This window comes from Capra hircus, chromosome 3 (assembly GCF_001704415.2).
Source record: "Capra hircus breed San Clemente chromosome 3, ASM170441v1, whole genome shotgun sequence".
Lineage (NCBI taxonomy): Eukaryota > Metazoa > Chordata > Mammalia > Artiodactyla > Bovidae > Capra > Capra hircus.
In genome coordinates, this window is record NC_030810.1 from 95,201,906 (window position 1) to 95,219,106 (window position 17,201).

The 17,201-nt window shown below is 38.4% G+C and overlaps 1 protein-coding gene across 2 annotated transcripts in view; it reads right to left on the bottom strand.

Annotated features, from left to right (window-relative positions):
* Positions 1-17,201, bottom strand: part of GDAP2 (ganglioside induced differentiation associated protein 2) — a 77,862-nt gene that overhangs the window by 12,707 nt on the left and 47,954 nt on the right. For both annotated transcript variants that reach the window (XM_005677800.3, XM_018045975.1), the window contains exons 9-13: positions 16,717-16,793; positions 15,866-15,942; positions 13,033-13,172; positions 12,675-12,729; positions 2,905-3,048 (exon numbers count right to left, since the gene is read on the bottom strand). In XM_005677800.3, the coding sequence (XP_005677857.1) occupies positions 2,905-3,048; positions 12,675-12,729; positions 13,033-13,172; positions 15,866-15,942; positions 16,717-16,793 (493 nt within the window). The remainder of the gene's footprint in view (positions 1-2,904; positions 3,049-12,674; positions 12,730-13,032; positions 13,173-15,865; positions 15,943-16,716; positions 16,794-17,201) is intronic.

Genomic DNA, 17,201 nt, shown 5'->3' on the forward strand with positions numbered 1-17,201 from the left:
CTGAAGTTCAACTAAAAAGAAACGGTTTACTCTCCATCTTTAAGATTTCTCCATTTTATTCCAATATGGTATTTTTCTAAGCTTCCTATATTAACATTAAATTGTGATAAAGTAAGAAGGGAAAATCTAATTCTTAATGCCATGAAATAGATCTTTTATATTAGTCTCACACTGTGCAAGAGCCTTCTGAGCAATCAAATATTTTCTCTCTTTCTGGAAACAACTGTAAAACTATGAAGAATTGTGACCAGGTAAATCTCTACACTCTCTTTTCTGACTATACGAATTCTGACCAGCTCCCTTTCTGAAATGGTCTCAGTACCATTTTGATCTAGATAGATAAAAATTACCTTCAAAAGTGCCTTTTAATCCTATAAAATTTCTGTTGCTATTCTAAGTCACATAAGATCCAGAAAAATAGAAGCTGACTGCCAATAATGAACACTATATTGTATCTTCACCAAATAAATAATCCACTATGGGCAAAGCATTCTTGAACATGATAATCAAATTGACCAACAATATACTCATTTCCTTTTCTCTAAGCATATTTTTAATTCTTTCTAGGAAAGGAAAAACTTTTCTTTACAAGGAACTATCTATCCAATTTCTAGACCTTCACTTCAATGTCTCATTTGCTGTTCAGTCACTCAGTTTGTAACCCCATAGACTGCAGCGTGCTAGGATTCCCCATCCTTCACTATCTCCCGGAGTGTGCTCAAACTCATGTCCATTGAGTGGATGATGCTATCCAATCATCTCATCCTGTGTTGTCCCCTTCTCCTCCCATGCAGCACCTCAAACCTAGTATGTCACAAACTTAAGAGACCACCTGTCTCCTCTCTCTGAGCTTCCTAGTGCTGTTTCTCCAAACTGCTTCTCTGGGATGGTGGCAATAACATTCTCCAAGTCTTCCAAAGCAGAAATGTTGGCAGTTACCTCAGGCTTGTTTCCTCCTTTATTCCTCCCAGTGGCTGGCTGCTTGGTCTCCACAATGCTGGGGATCTCATTCCCTAAAATATCTAATTTTAACTATGCCTTAAGACCTTCACACCTCACCATCGTCACCACCACCGCCTAGCTCTAGTCTCAGGCCTCCCCTGGCTCTCTCGAACTGCCTCTTCCTTGTCTCCTTGCCTAGGGTCTTAGTCTGTCTAATGCTTCTCTACATGGCTTCTTTAGCCATCTTTCTAAATAGGAGCACATGAGTTCTCTGTGTACAACACTCTTCACTGATCACAAAGGCACCAAAGGAGCGCGCCAGGATCTAGGGATGTGCTCTCTGCCTGCTCTGTCCACATCATCTCCTGACAACTTTAGCTGTTTCTTCTCTCTTCTTATTCCCCTCCTTGGCTTTAAGTACAGAGCACGTAATATTTCATTTTTAGAAAGCTCTAGTAGGCAATGGCAACCCACTCCAGTACTCTTGCCTGGAAAATTCCATGGACAGAGGAGCCTGGTAGGCTTCAGTCTATGGGGTTGCGAAGAGTCGGACACGACTGAGCAACTTAACTTTCACTTTTTACTTTCATGCATTGGAGAAGGAAATGGCAACCCACTCCAGTGCTCTTGCTGGAGAATCTCAGGGATGGTGGAGCCTGGTGGGCTGCCGTCTACGGCGTCGCACAGAGTCAGACACGACTGAAGTGACTTAGCAGCAGCAGTACAGATACAGAGAGATAATTCAGAGATGATGTTACATTACAGGTTATTTAATTTTGATTAATAAAATTATTAATTAGGCCTGTATTTGATACATTAGATCTTAAAACAAAAAAATCAAACCTAAAAGCACATACATATAAGACAGAAAAACAAAACCAAGCTTGAGGATGGTGTTGATATCTAATGAAAGCTTTCTTTGTAGGCCCTTAAGTATACAGAATGGGCTCCCCTAGTGGTTTAGTGGTAAACTATCTGCCTGCCAGCGCAGGAGATGTGGGTTCGATCCCTGTGTCAGGAAGAACCCACTCCAGTATTCCTGTCTGGAAAATCCAATGGACAGAGAAGCCTGACGGCCTACAGTCCATCAGGTCACAACAGTCAGACAGGACTGAGTACACCACAAAAAGGGAAACAGAAATCGCATCTGAAGTTGGAGAAATTTTAGAGAAAAAATGTCTTATAGAATATTTACTTTATATATGTTGTACAACAGTTAAGGAAGAATAATTCACTTAAAGCTTAAGATAACCTACAAATATATGCTCTGCTTCATCCCCCCAAATATGCAATCAGCAATAATTAAGTAAAGCAACTGATAATTGCCTTATTAGCACTTGCCTTATTTGGCAAGCATGTTACACTTTTTTGTTTTTAACTACTAAAGTGATAGTGTGAGTAACCACAAAGGACTAGAGCTCTGATGAAATTCTAGAGTAGCCATTTCTTAGTGTTTAATAGATTGATGTAAGTAACAATGTTACTATTATTGGTTGACACTCTTACAAACATTATTCAGATGGAACTTTTAGTAGGGTAAAGACTAAAATAGGCTACTTGGCTTACAATGAATGCTGAAAAATGCTGGATACCAACAGATTCTTCTGGTTCTATTTATGTAGATGAAAAGTCATTTAGTCTTAATAAAATTAGGCCTAGGTATGTCTCAGAGGTGGTGGAAAACTGACAATACAAGCAAGGATTGGATTTATACTTACAGCGAAAATGTTTCTCATTGAAAAGAGGGGGAAGGCCCTGGGGGGGAAGGCCTCTCTTAGAATCAAGCATTTTCATAAAAGTTACCTTAGGAGAAGAATGTCAAATGATACTATCCAGTTTACTAAAACACATTAATTGTATCAACAGCATCTTATAATGAAAAGATTATGTGCTTAGACGCACTGCATTATAAAATAGTTACAATAATACTCTAGGTGAGGAAGAGTTCCTGGTACTTCTTACCCTGGCATCATATTCAAGGACGAAAGGAGGAAAGTCGATCTGTTCTGGAGAGATGGCAGAAAACAGCTGGTGGAGGCTGTCCACATGGTGGATTTTGTCCTTCAGTCCTGAGACAGAAAAGGTGGTAAAAAACCATGTTGATACCTGATTAATAGAAGAAAAAAAATGATTTAAGCCAGGGACAAGAATCAGAAATACACACACGATCTTGAAAATTTATGTTAGATAAAAACGATTTCAGAATTGAAGTTGATATCAAAAAAATCTTGTCATAAGCAGTGTTTTTTGAAATGCAGGTCATAGTGCATCACTGAATTATGCAATCAGTTTAGTGGACTGTGAACAGCATTAAGAACAAAAAGAAATGTGCTAGAGCAACAATTATTAAGGAACGCAGCAAGAATGAGCTCTGTCTCCTGAAGCATCAGTTTCTGTTTTATGTCTGTGTGCTCCTGTGCCCACAGTGTCTTGTGATGTGATACAATGTGCTTTTTGTTGTGGGTAGTGGTCAAAACCACTGCACTCTGATGGAATACTGACTCACTGGTACTGTGAAAATGTTTAATACTTCCAAACCTCAGAAACACTTTTCACTTTTTTAAAAATGAGATTGAAACTTTTTGCCAATTTTTGAGACATTTATTTTTCAGTTGACACTTGGCACCCAATCTCTCAAAGTGCATTTTCTGTGGATGAGCCACTCTTGCTCATTTTACTTCACAATATGCAGTTTTTCTATAAAAGCTAACCTGCAAAATTTGCTCATTGCAAAAAAAGAAAACACAGAATTCTTGACAGCAAACAATACTGGCATGAACTAGGCAATAGCTAGAACTTACAAATTATTGTTCATCGATCCAAACTGACCATCATAAATAGTCTTGCTTACCACAGGCTTGTACAACAGTCCCGTGAGGTAGGTACAATGTTACTGCTATCCTCGTTTATAGAAGAAGGCAACCTATGTATGTGAATTCTCCCTGCACTGGCACGGTACATTGCAAGATACAACTGGGTACATTATAAATACACTACATGACACTTTGGGCAACTGCCAATCATTTTGTTAGTTTCTCTTTAACACCCTAACATGTTTTTCAGGGCTTGTTCCAAACCTTTCACATATTCCCAGTCCCTAATGCAAAATACTTTCTTCATGCTTACTTATGAGAAAAAGCATGGACTAACAGAGCCAACACTGAACTTATCTTTATCAGAATCTTGCCCAAACTTCCAGATTTGGCAGAGACCCATCTCCATTTCTCCCTGACAGCTCCAAACAGATTATCCCATCTATTGAATTCTCACAACCTTATGTTTAAATCTCATGTACAGCACTTACTTCTATTTCACAGGAATAGAATAGTTTCTTATAGTTTCCCTAGCAATTGGCAGGCAATCATAGCATGGTCTAAAGTTTTAAAAGTTACAGACAGAACCATGAATTCATTGAAAAAGAATGAATGAATGACGACAAGGTCTATTTCATAATGAGTTTTATGACCTGGGTCACTATTCTATTTTGGCTATACTATGAGTGACTAGTATAGGGCTCAATAATAACATTACCCTCCGTACCCTCTCACCTTAACAAGTTTTATTTGGAGGGTGGTGGAGGGGAGGGGGACGCACTCAGCCTTTCTAGAACACAGTGAGTTAATATAAATCAAATTAGGCAGTCATTTAATTACACAACAATACCCAGTTTTTTTACATCATTTAAAAAAAAAATACAGGCTGTTATATACCTAACTGATATAAACTTCTGCAAACTAGATGAGTGAAAATTCTGGACTAGGATACAACCAGCCAAGAGTTAGCTGATAAATTAGTAAGAGCTACAGAGAGGGCATGGAGATTTCAGAGATCCTGGGAAGAGTTCAAGAGAATAAGACTGCAGAGTCAGAACAGAGAAGTATCTCAAGGATGTATCAGGAGGTGCATTTGCACAAGAAGTTATACATTTCCTGGGAATCTACTAAGTTCTAAGCATTGTGCACAGCTGTCAGTAATACAGGGTAATGGTGACGTGGCCAGTCCTCTAATGTAGATGGGAAACAGTGGAAACTGTGTCAGACTTTATTTTTCTGGGCTCCAAAATCACTGCAGATGGTGATAGCAGCCATGAAATTAAGACACTTACTCCTTGGAAGAAAAGTTATGACCAACCTAGACAGTATATTCAAAAGCAGAGACATTACTTTGCTGACTGGAAGAAAAGTTATGACCAACCTAGACAGTATATTCAAAAGCAGAGACATTACTTTGCCAACAAAGGTCCGTCTAGTCAAGGCTATGGTTTTTCCAGTGGTCACGTATGGATGTGAGAGTTGGACTGTGAAGAAGGCTGAGCACTGAAGAATTGATGCTTTTGAACTGTGGTGTTGGAGAAGACTCTTGAGAGTCCCTTGGACTGCAAGGAGATCCAACCAGTCCATTCTGAAGGAGATCAACCCTGGGATTTCTTTGGAAGGAATGATGCTAAAGCTGAAACTCCAGTACTTTGGCCACCTCATGCGGAGAGTTGACTCATTGGAAAAGACTGATGCTGGAAGAGATTGGGGGCAGGAGGAGAAGGGGACGACAGAGGATGAGATGGCTGGATGGCATCACTGACTCGATGGACGTGAGTCTGAGTGAACTCCGGGAGTTGGTGATGGACAGGGAGGCCTGGCGTGCTGCGATTCATGGGGTCGCAAAGAGTCGGACACGAATGAGTGACTGAACTGAACTGAAAGGAGCCAGCTGGTAAGCAGAATAACAATCTCCTAAGGCCAAAAAAAAAAAAAGCTAAATACAATGAATGGTTCAAGGACATACCCAACTACCTGTCCTAGGCAAGGCACTGTGCTACTTGGATAAAAGTATAAAATTATGGAGCCAGAAGAAACGACCCAGCGAATTAGTGTTCCACGGTCTCTTATCTCAGAACATTTTTACACGCTGCTTTGTTTACTCCTAAACCCCTTTTCTTCAATTCTTTGCCTAGTGAAAAACTGTCCTTCAGAGCTCAGGTTAGAATTCACCTCCATAAGAAAGCTTTCACTGACCATCCTTCACCCGACGTGCGAGACACAGCTTTCCGATAAGAGTTCCAACAACACCGTGTTACTCATATTACTGTATAACTGACATTCTCTGTGGTAGTAGCTGATTCTTTCAACCAATTCCCCCTGTGGGGATTGTCTCCTTTAACACTATATTTATAGGGTCTAACCAAAGCCCAACATGAAAAGTAAGGAATTCAATATATGTTGAAAGAATTAACAAATAGTTTCTAGACTTCCTACTTTACTATGTAGGGATGGTCTAATATTCTTCCATTCTACAATAGAAACAAATATACTTCACTCTGGGCCCAGTCTCTTCATCTACAAAATGAGAAAGTTATACCTGAATGATTTTTAAGTCCCTCTTAGTTATACAGTTCCATGAACGGACTCGACTACGCTGCACATACTGACATGGTGAGGGGTGGTGGTAAATTCAAAGAGAAGGCTGGGCTTAGGAAGAATGGACAGTGATCATATACACTCAGTATCTGAAGGACAAACGTATTTCTCCATTGCATTTCCCCCCCATTTTCCCCCGTTACCTCCCTTACATTCTTCAGGCATTAACAAGAGAATGTTACTCAAAGCAGACAGAAGTGGAAACTTAGTTAAGAGTTTTCTGTCAGGGAGACCCAAGAGCATTGTCTTCAGTTTTTTTGTTTTGTTTGTTTATTTTTATAAAGCTCAGCTTTTAATTTTCAATTTAGTTCAGTTTAGTAGCTCAGTCGTGTCCAACTCTTTGCAACCCCATGGACTGCAGCACGCGAGGCCTCCCCGTCCATCACCAACTCCCGGAGTTCACTCAAACTCATGTCCATCGAGTTGGTGATGCCATCCAGCCATCTCATCCTCTGTCATCCCCTTCTCCTCCCACCTTCATTCAATCTTTCCAAGCATCAGAATCTATTCAAATGAGTCAGTTCTTTGGATCAGGTGGCCAAAGTACTGGAGTTTCATCTTCAGCATCAGTCCTTCCAGTGAATATTCAGGACTCATTTCCTTTAGGATGGACTGGCTGGGTCTCTGTGCTGTCCAACGGACTCTCAAGGAGCAGTGGCGGCAGAGGTGTGGGGTGGCAGGGGCCTGCTGCAGGGCTGGGGGCACTGAGTGCATCAGTGCTGCACAGGACCTTCTGAAGGAGGTCACCATTATCTTCATTACCTCCACCATAGTTTGGCCTCAGGTCAATTAACAGGGAGGGAACACAGCCCTGCCCTTCGACAGAAAATTGGATTAAAGGTTTACAAGCATGCGCCCATCAGAACAAGACCCAGTTTCCCCCTCAGTCAGTCTCTCCCATCAGGAAGCTTCCATTAGCCTCTTATCCTTCTCCATCAGAAGTCAGACAGACTGAAAACCGCAATCACAGAAAACTAACCAATCTGATCACATGGACCACAGACTTGTCTAATTCAATGAAACTATAAGCCATGCTGTGTAGGGTCACCCAAGACAGATGGGTCATAGTGGAGAGCTCTGACAAAACATGGTCCACTGGAGAAGGGAATAGCAAACCATTTCAGTATTCTTGCCTTGAGAACCCCATGAACAGTAATTTTCAGTTACTTACAACGTAAGTCATACATATACATTTATTTAGGTAAATTTGCATTACTCATAGTATGTAGATATTTTAAAAAACCGAAGAAAGGTTTTCAGGTAAGAATACTGGAGCGGGTAGCCATTCCCTTCTTGAATGGTTCTTCCTGACCCAGGGATTGAACCCAGGTCTTCCAAACATGGAGGCAGATTCTTTACCATTTGAGCCACCTGGTAAGCCCAAAGAAAACTAAACATTTGAAAAAAAGACTGCTGAAATAGTCTGTGAATTGCAGAAATTCTTTCACCCAATTATTCACAAGTGCAGAGCCAAGAACATGGGACCACAAAACAACATAAACTAGGAAAAGATTGTTCACATGTGTGCACTCTAGTGATCTAATAGAGCCAGAATCAACAGTGGGTTTAAATATTATTAGTTTGTGTCCTATTAGGAAATATCAAAAAAGAAAGAGAGTAGTGATTTATATGAGCAGTCAATTTATTATCACTTTGGGTGGAGTGCACTGGAAAAGATCTGAGAAGTATGGAAATCAGAAGAGTGTGATTCAATTGTTTTATTATCCCTTGATTTTTTTCATCTCATTCTTTTATAATTACAGCCACTCCATTTACAGTTTTTGACTTAGTATAAAATAATGGTGGATTTCTTTACATATGAGCTTTATTCTCTCAGTCCTCCAATGCTTTCTCCAGGCCAAAGTATTATGGAAAGGTAACATAATGGTTCTCACTTCGTACATTTTCCCTTCAGCCTCTGCCCAACCTGTCATTCACACTGACTCCTACATGAAGCAGTTTTGGTGACAGCCAAAGTGAATGACTCTAACACTGAAACTTCTGGTAAAGTTTATCCACTGATGTCACAGCAAGGGAAGGATAGCTGTCCACTAACTCTCTCGTGTGGGGGATGAGAGGTTAAGTCAGATCTTCGCACACAGTGGCTATATATTTTCATAAGTCTGGTGAATTCACAAAGACATGCTCTTTAGATAAGTTTGAATTTGTGATAGAAGTAAAAAACAGTTTTTACCATTAAAAAAATTATGAAAACGTTCCAACATTTATCAAAGTTGAAAGAATTTTACAAGGGACATAAGTACAGAAACCGCTCAGACAATCATTAACATTTTACTTATGTTTTCTTAAAAAAATTTTTTTTATTAGTTCTGTCATTCATAATAAATTAATAGGATCCAACATTTTCTAGCTTTATGAATAGATACTGAGGACCACAAAAACATCTTTTAAATTTTGGCCATTCTAGTAGGAATGTAATATCTCACGTTGCTTTCATTTGTAATTTTCTAATAACTAATCGTGCTTGACATCTTTTCATCTGCTTACTTGCCATCTGTATATCTTCTGGTTAAGCCAGATTTTTGTACAAATCTTTTCTCTATTTCTTAACTGTTTCCTTATTACTTGGAGATTTCTTTACGTATTCAAAAGACAAGACCTTTATTAGATAAATGTTTAATTTACAAAGATTTTCTCTTAGGCTGCAGATGATCTTTTCATTCTCTTCAGTTCAGTTCAGTCGCTCAGTCGTGTCCGACTCTTTGTGACCCCATGAATTGCAGCACGCCAGGCCTCCCTGTCCATCACCAACTCCCAGAGTCTACCCAAACCCGTGTCCATCGAGTTGGTGATGCCATCCAGCCATCTCATCCTCTGTCATCCCCTTCTCCTCCTGCCCTCAATCCTTCCCAGCATTAGGGTCTTTTCCAATGAGTCAACTCTTCGCATGAGGTGGCCAAAGTATTGGAGTTTCAGCTTCAGCATCAGTCCTTCTCATTAACACCCAGGACTGATCTCCTTTAGGATGGACTGGTTGGATCTCCTTGCAGTCCAAGGGACTCTCAAGAGTCTTCTCTAACACCACAGCTCAAAAGCATCAATTCTTCGGCGCTCAGCTTTCTTCACAGTCCAACTTTCACATCCATACATGACCACTGGAAAAACCATAGCCTCTACTAGACGGACCTCTGTTGGCAAAGTAATGTCTCTGCTTTTTAATATGCTATCTAGGTTGTTCATAACTTTTCTTCCAAGGAGTAAGTGTCTTTTAATTTCATGGCTGCAATCACCATCTGCAGTGATTTTGGAACCCCCCCAAAATAAAGTCTGACACTGTTTCCAATGTTTTCCCATCTATTTGCCATGAAGAGATGGGACCAGATGCCATGATCTTAGTTTTCTGAATGTTGAGCTTTAAGCCAACTTTTTCATTCTCCTTCACTTTCATCAAGAGGCTTTTTAGTTCCTCTTCACTTTTATTCTCTTAACTATCTTCAAAAGAGCAGAAGTTTTTAATTTTAATAAAGTTCAATTTCTTTTATAGATTATGCTTTTGGTATTAATTTAAGAAATAACTTGCTTTACTCAAGGTCACACAAACCTTTTTCTCCTATACTTTCTTCTAGAAGTTTAAAACATTTTATGTTTTACATTTAGGTCCTTGATTCATTCTCAGTTAACTTTGTACATGATGCAAGTCACAGATCAAAGTTCACTTTTTTTGCATATTGATATTCAATTGTTCCAATATCATTTGTTGAACAGACTATCCTTTTTCCACTGACCCAACTTTGCACTTTTGAAAAGATCAGTTATCCATATATATGTGAATCTATTTCTGGATTCTTTAATTCTGCTCTGTTGATCAGTCTGTCTACCTTCATGCCCATACCTCAGAGAAGGCAATGGCAACCCACTCCAGTACTCTTGCCTAGAAAATCCCATAGACAGAGGAGCCTTCAGTCCATGGGTTGCAAAGAGTTGGACACGACTGAGTGACTTCACTTTCACTTTTCACTTTCATGCATTGGAGAAGGAAATGGCAACCCACTCCAGTATTCTTCCCTGGAGAATCTCAGGGACGGGGGAGCCTGGTGGGCTGCCGTCTCTGGGGTCACAGAGAGTCGGACATGACTGAAGCGACTTAGCGCAGCAGCAGCATGCCCATACCTCACTGTCTTGAGTACTGTAGCTTTAGAATTAGCACTGAAAGCAGATAGTGTTGGTCCTGCAACCATGTTCTTTTCCTGAGTTGTTTTGGCTATTTTAGATTCTTTGCATTTGAATTGGTCAATTTCTACAAAAAAAAAAGCTTGCTGAAATTTTGGTTAGGACTGAGTTGAATCTATAGCTTCAACAAGAAATGACAATTTAACAATATTTAGCTTTCTAATCCATACATACAGTATATGTCTTCATTTATTTAGGTCTGGTTTAATGTATGTCATCAATGTTTTACAGCATACAGTGGGCTACCGTCCATAGGGTCACAAAGAGGCAGACACAACTGAGCAACTACTACTAATATTACTAACTTGTACAATGTATCAGTCTTTCACATTTTTTGTCATATTCATCATTAAGTACTTAATATTTTTGATGCTAGTGTGAATTATAATGCTTTTTAAATTTGAAAGTATTTCCTTCTAATATGGATAATAGATTTCTGAATATTGATCTTAAACCCTGAAACACTGCTAAAAAGTTACTCATTAATTCTAGTATGAATAGCTTTTCTGAGGATACTACAAGGTTTTCCACATAGATAATCATGTCATCTGTCAATCAAGACAGTTTTTTTTACTCCTTTCTAAACTGAGATGCTTTTTGTTCCTTTTTCTTGCCATATTAACACTGGCTAGAACCTCTAGTACCATTCTGAGTACAAATGGGAAATAGCAGGCTTTCTTGCAAAGACATACTAAAAATCAAGCTAATCCTTCTCTGTGTCTCCATTTAAGAAAAAACTTCAGTAGCTACTGGATGAATAAAAAAGAAAATGGATGATGAAATTTTGGGAAATAGTCAAGCATTACTTCTGTAAGTGCTATAGAAAAAAAAAAAATTAGCCACCTGCTGAACATAATGAAATCAACTTTCCCCAGAGTGGGAAAGTTAATAGTATACTATCTGGTAAGGCTATGTAGTCAGAAGTCAATTGAATGAAGAGCAGGAAAGACAATTATAAGTGATTTAATTGATTGCTCAGACATTTTATGTTTTTAAAAAAGCCTGACCAAGCATAAGCATAGCACTTAATACTGTGCTGCTGTAACACTGAGGGACCAAAAGGAAATTTGCATCATTTAAAAGAATTATTTAAAACATTTCATGCAAAATTTAAAGATGGTATTTCAATGAGAAACAACAATTTTGTAAACAGTGACAAATTTCCCAAAGTGGAAAACATTCTCATCGAAGTCTTCACTCATCTTAGTTATGAAATATAATGAGGACTTTTCACCACTTATCTTAATTTCTCTACAGCACTTTAAAATAATAACTGTTTCTACCATCTCTGATGCTCTGCCCATCCACTGGCTTCCACAGCATTAGTCAACCTTGGTTCTCCTGCTGCTTTTTTGATTACTTCTTGGTTTCCTTCCCTGATCCCAGTGCTCTGTCTTCAGCTGTTGTCTTTGGTCTAAGTCTGTGGTTTTATTCATTAACACTTTTAAAGAGTTAAAGCTCTATTTATTTGATGATGACTCTCAAAATTTATATACCAATCCATGACTGCTTTATCTGATGACTTGCAGGAGTACCTACTAGTGGCAGGATTGGTCAGAGAGGTTTCTTTTTTCCTTTTTTACATAAAGTAATTATTAAGCTGAGATCTAAAGGATAAAATAGGAATTAGCCAGGAACAGGGGCAGGAAAAAGCCCAGATTAACTAAGAGCTGTGCTTAGTCGCTCAGTCATGTCCAACCTCTTTGAGACCCCATGGACTGTAGCCCATCAGGTTCCTCTGTCCATGGGGATTCTACAGGCAAAAATACTAAAGTGGGTTGTCACGCCATCCTTCAGGGGATCTTTCCAACCCAGGAATCGAACCCAGGTCTTGTGCATTGTAGGCAGATTCTTTATCATCTGAGCCATCAGGTAAGCCCAAACAAAGACCACAGAGAGGCAAGGACAGAGGGGCTAATGGCTTGTAAAGGTCACTGACAAAGATATCCGAGTTACATGGGACCAAAACATTAGGACCACAACTAGAGATCCCTTAAAAATGAAGGGTAAACAAGGAAATTAGCAGTCACAATGGTAACAGCAAGAATTAAGATGATGAAATATATCTTAATATGCAGGTATGTAGTGCACTTAACGTCAAGATTTAGCAGAAAGAAAAATATCTACCTTTGAACGAAATGTTGGATGAACAAAATAAACAGCTTTCAAATTCCTCTTGTACCTGATTCAAAACAAACAAACAAAAAGGGTCAGTATAAGCCATGCCTAAAACCAATCACCATTATGAACAATTAACTCTTTCTGCAGGAGTTTAGAAGCAGGAAAAAGTTTACATATGACTTTACTCTGATACAAAATAAACTGGAATTAAGGGGAGCCTCCTATTATTAAAATACGCAATCTATACATTATAAAAATCTGTTGTATGAACTATCCTTTCACAGAATATACAACAACATTTGCTACTGCTTAATACTGGGAAAGGAAAAAGCTAGTGTCCCCCTTCAAAACTTGAGAAACTGACTTGACATCGACGACATCATAGAGTTTCTTCAGGAAGTCTGAGTCCAGGTGGTTGTACTCGCTGGTCAGGGTGTGGAAATACACTAACACATATTCCTTCACAGCAATGTGGTCCATTACGTGGATGAAATATAAGAGAGCCTAGAAGAAAGAGGAATAAAAGTAACGGTCACTTTGTATAGTAGTCTGTTTCACAGTGTGTGTGCGTGTGTGTGTGTGTGTGTGTGCGCTCGGCTGTGTCTAACTCTCTGTGACCCCATCGACTATAACCTGCCAGGCTCCTCTGTCCATGGGATTTTCTAGGCAAGAATATTGGAGTGAGTTGCCATTTCTTACTCCAGGGGATCTGCCTGACCCAGGGATCGAACCTACATCTCTTGTATCTCCTACATTGGCAGGTGGATGCTTTACTAATGTGCCACCTGAGGCCAAGAGAGAGAAAAAACCCAGGAGCTTAATCTAATCTGTGCTCCAGACACTGCAGACATCAGGAACAAGTCTCTCTTCAAAAAGATCTTCCCAGAATGCTATGGTACGTTCCCTTTCTGTCCCTTTCTGTCCCTCCTGATGGAGGAGAGTATCTCCATCCTCTCAAATGAGTTCTTGGTATATACAAAAGAGCTCTTCAGTCAACAACCAGGTCTTTTCTCTCTGGGATAATGATTTCAAAACCGTTAGAGAATTTCTAGACTTTTAATCATTCTTGAAGGTTCTACCTGAGTTCAGTGACAAAACTTTGCAGTCTCCACTGAGATACGGACTCATGCCTCACATGGCTCACTACGAGGGCTAATCTGTTCAGCATCTTTAACACTGAACTGAATGAGGAAAATGAGAACAGGTTTAGTGAGCAGAAGGCAGTAGGCTGGGCAGCACTTCTACTGACTCAAACTTAATGTGACCTGGATCAGTTAGAAAAGTATGCCATTACAAGAAGGATGAAATTTAAGAGAAGCATTAAGTTCAAAGCAGAGATACAACATGGGCAGGGCCAGCATGACCCACTGATGTAGCTATAAACAATGACACACAGGACGCTGAGAGGCAGCCACTGAAGGATTACTATCAAACAGGCTATTTCCCCACTTTTGCCTCAGGGGAGTCCTTGGCATTCACACGAATGGATTGCTAAGGATTAGTTAGCATGGGTCCAACTGCTACCAAGGCAGAGGGAGGAGGGCACTAAGGAAACACATCTTATTTCCAGTTGTTAGCTGGTTTGGGCCTCACAATATAAATGAAGTGATATATCATAAACATTCAGAACACCATGCAAATACACGTCAGAATCAAAGAGGTTTACGCTTTTGTTGGTATTAATCACATTATTAATGCTGTGAATAAATGTCATACTGATTATTATAAATAGCTGAGTGTTTAAGGGGTGTGTGTGTGTGTGTATGTGTTTATTATTTCTGCTCTTACCAGAGTGCTTCTGGTCCTCTTTCTGTCCACTTACCACCTCCTGCCCAGGGCAATTAAGATACCCATTTTCAGCTTCAAATTCTCCATCTTTAACTTAAATTTTTTCATTTATAAAGAAGTATAGCCACATGACAGAAAAATATAGAAAAGAAATTCTCCCTAAAATTACGAAATCCAGTTTAAGATACTGACTTCCAGTTTTTACCTTTATGCTTAAACTCCCGTCCTGCTTCCCTTGCCCAAAAAAAGGTCAATGTATACATACTATGTATCACTTTTTCTTCTATTGATACTATATCATAAACATTTTTTTATAGTACTTAACCTCATAACCATGATTTTTTCAGGGTCACAGAACATTCCATTTATGGATGCAAAATAATGAACTTAACAGAATTTGTTATTTTGTGTCACAAATGAGCCTGTGAGTAACATGCCAGATTCAAGGCTTTCCCAATTTTTTCTTTAATCTAAACACCAGGGACTAGGATTCTAAGGGCTTAGCCAGGTATAATCATCTCCTTTTGCACATTGGTGTTTTATCTTAAAATTGTATGCAGCTTTTACACTTTTGAGTCCTTTTTTTTTTTTTTTTTACTTGTGAGTCTCTTCCTTTGCAGTCAGTTTCTGTTACGACTAATGTTGTAGGATGATCTATGTATTTATCCTTTGGATTCGACTGTCCCTTGCCCAAGTATTCCACAATTTGGGCAGTTTCTTGGCCAATAGCTATTTTCATTCTTAGGATTACTTCCTTAGTAGTTAGTACAAATTCTCAGAAATTACTAGGTCACTTTGATAGTTTTAATTAATCTTTGATGACAATGATTATTATTTAAAAGTAATGGCTAAAAAATAAAAGTAATGGCTAATTTTGAAGGAGAAAAAAGATACCTCATTTTAATTGACTATTTTTTTTCACTACTAATCAGGTTGAACATTTTCTTATTTACTAGTAATATCGTTTCTTCTGCTATGAATCATCTGTTTCTGTTCTTTAACTTCAAAAGAAGGGATTACGAAATGACGACATCTTGGGTTAACTACATCTCTGGCTTCTTCTCTTCAGATAGATTCTCAAAAGTTTATGTTTCTTTTTTCAAGAAAGGCAGATAATACAGAATGAGTCCAACCAAAAACTTGCCATTTACGTCATGCCTAAAACACAGTAGCTGAATTTTTGGAAACCCCATTGTGGCATTTCAGGATTCTGTTTCTCCGAGAACACAAGGCCAGATCCCCGACTGACGGAAATGGTGTGCGCCACTGTGTAGAACCGTGGCTGCCACTCAGTCACAGACATGCAACTCTGTCTCAGCTCATACTCTAAGCCCTGACTCCAAACTCATACCCTACTTATTTTTTAAAAATCAATGTTATTTATAAAACAAAGCCTTTTTATGGCTTACCTTGTCCATGTCTATTAATGTTACAGGAATGTTTCTTCCAACTACCACCATCACCGTGCGACCACAGTTATCCACACCTACAAACAGGAAATGTAATCAGCACCCAGAAACTTTATTCCAAGAGTATTACTTGTCCTGGGCTCTGACCTTATAAAAATATTCTAAACAAATGTAAAAGATGAAAAACTAGAATATAAGCTTTTCAAATTTCATCTTCGGATTTCTTTCACTAGGTGGAAAATCACTTTTTAATTTTTTTTTCAGCTTCATGAAGTTTTGATGACTGCCCTTGCTTTTAAGGTAAGCCCTCTTATAGGTTTTAAATCTGGACAAACCAAAGGTAAGGTCACAGGGTAAAGATCATTTTATAAATAGCTCTCTATTTAAGTTAACTAATAATGTTAGTGATCCAAGAAAAACTAAATGGAACTCAAATCTGAAAATTAACAAGTACTGCCTGGAAAAGAAATATAAAGGGGAAATCTGATAACTTTCACTGTCTCTGTTATATATTTATATAATGTTTGAATTCTGGATAAAGAGATAATGGTACTTTAAAACTAGGAAAAAATTTATAAACACAAAAAAGGAAGAAAAAGGACTTCATTTAAGAAATGAAGTTGGCCAATATAGAATAACTAGCTGAAAACCTTACAGGTTGATATGATATTTTTAACATATTGATGATGAGCAAAACCTACCTTCACTGTACCAAAAAAAAAAAAAAAAAAAAAAACCAAACTATATATAGTCAAAATGGGCAAAATCAGAGAAGAATGAAGTCCATAATAGCATACCAAATAATGTCTTTTAATCAGTAAAAGAATAAGTTACCATGTCTTTAAGCTCACCTGTTTGGTATAAGGCTTTTAGAGAAGCAATATCAGATAGATCCTCAGATCTTGCTTGACACAACCAGCGATTATAACTAGAGAAATAAAGGATATGATTATTATAATAAACAGTTGTAAATCTATAAATGAGACCTGTTTTTAGCTTAAAGAATGCTTTATTATAATGAGCAAGGAGTTAAAGAGGCTGTTACACTATGCTGAATCTCTACGGTTATTAAAAAACAAAACAGATGAGTTACTGAGAAAGGAAGATGTTCACACCAGACGACTTTTAAAATTATTTTTTGAGCAAATGAAGGCTACTCATATAATTGGCTAAGATACCAAGCACTCAAACTAACATTGTTTTTAAAATACTATTATTTTCCTCTACTTGAAAGAAAATGCAAACAAAGCTTAAACCAATAGCAGTATTCCACAAGAGATGTTCACTCATTTGACGAAGACTTACTGACTGCTTACTTCATGAGAGGTATTGAGAA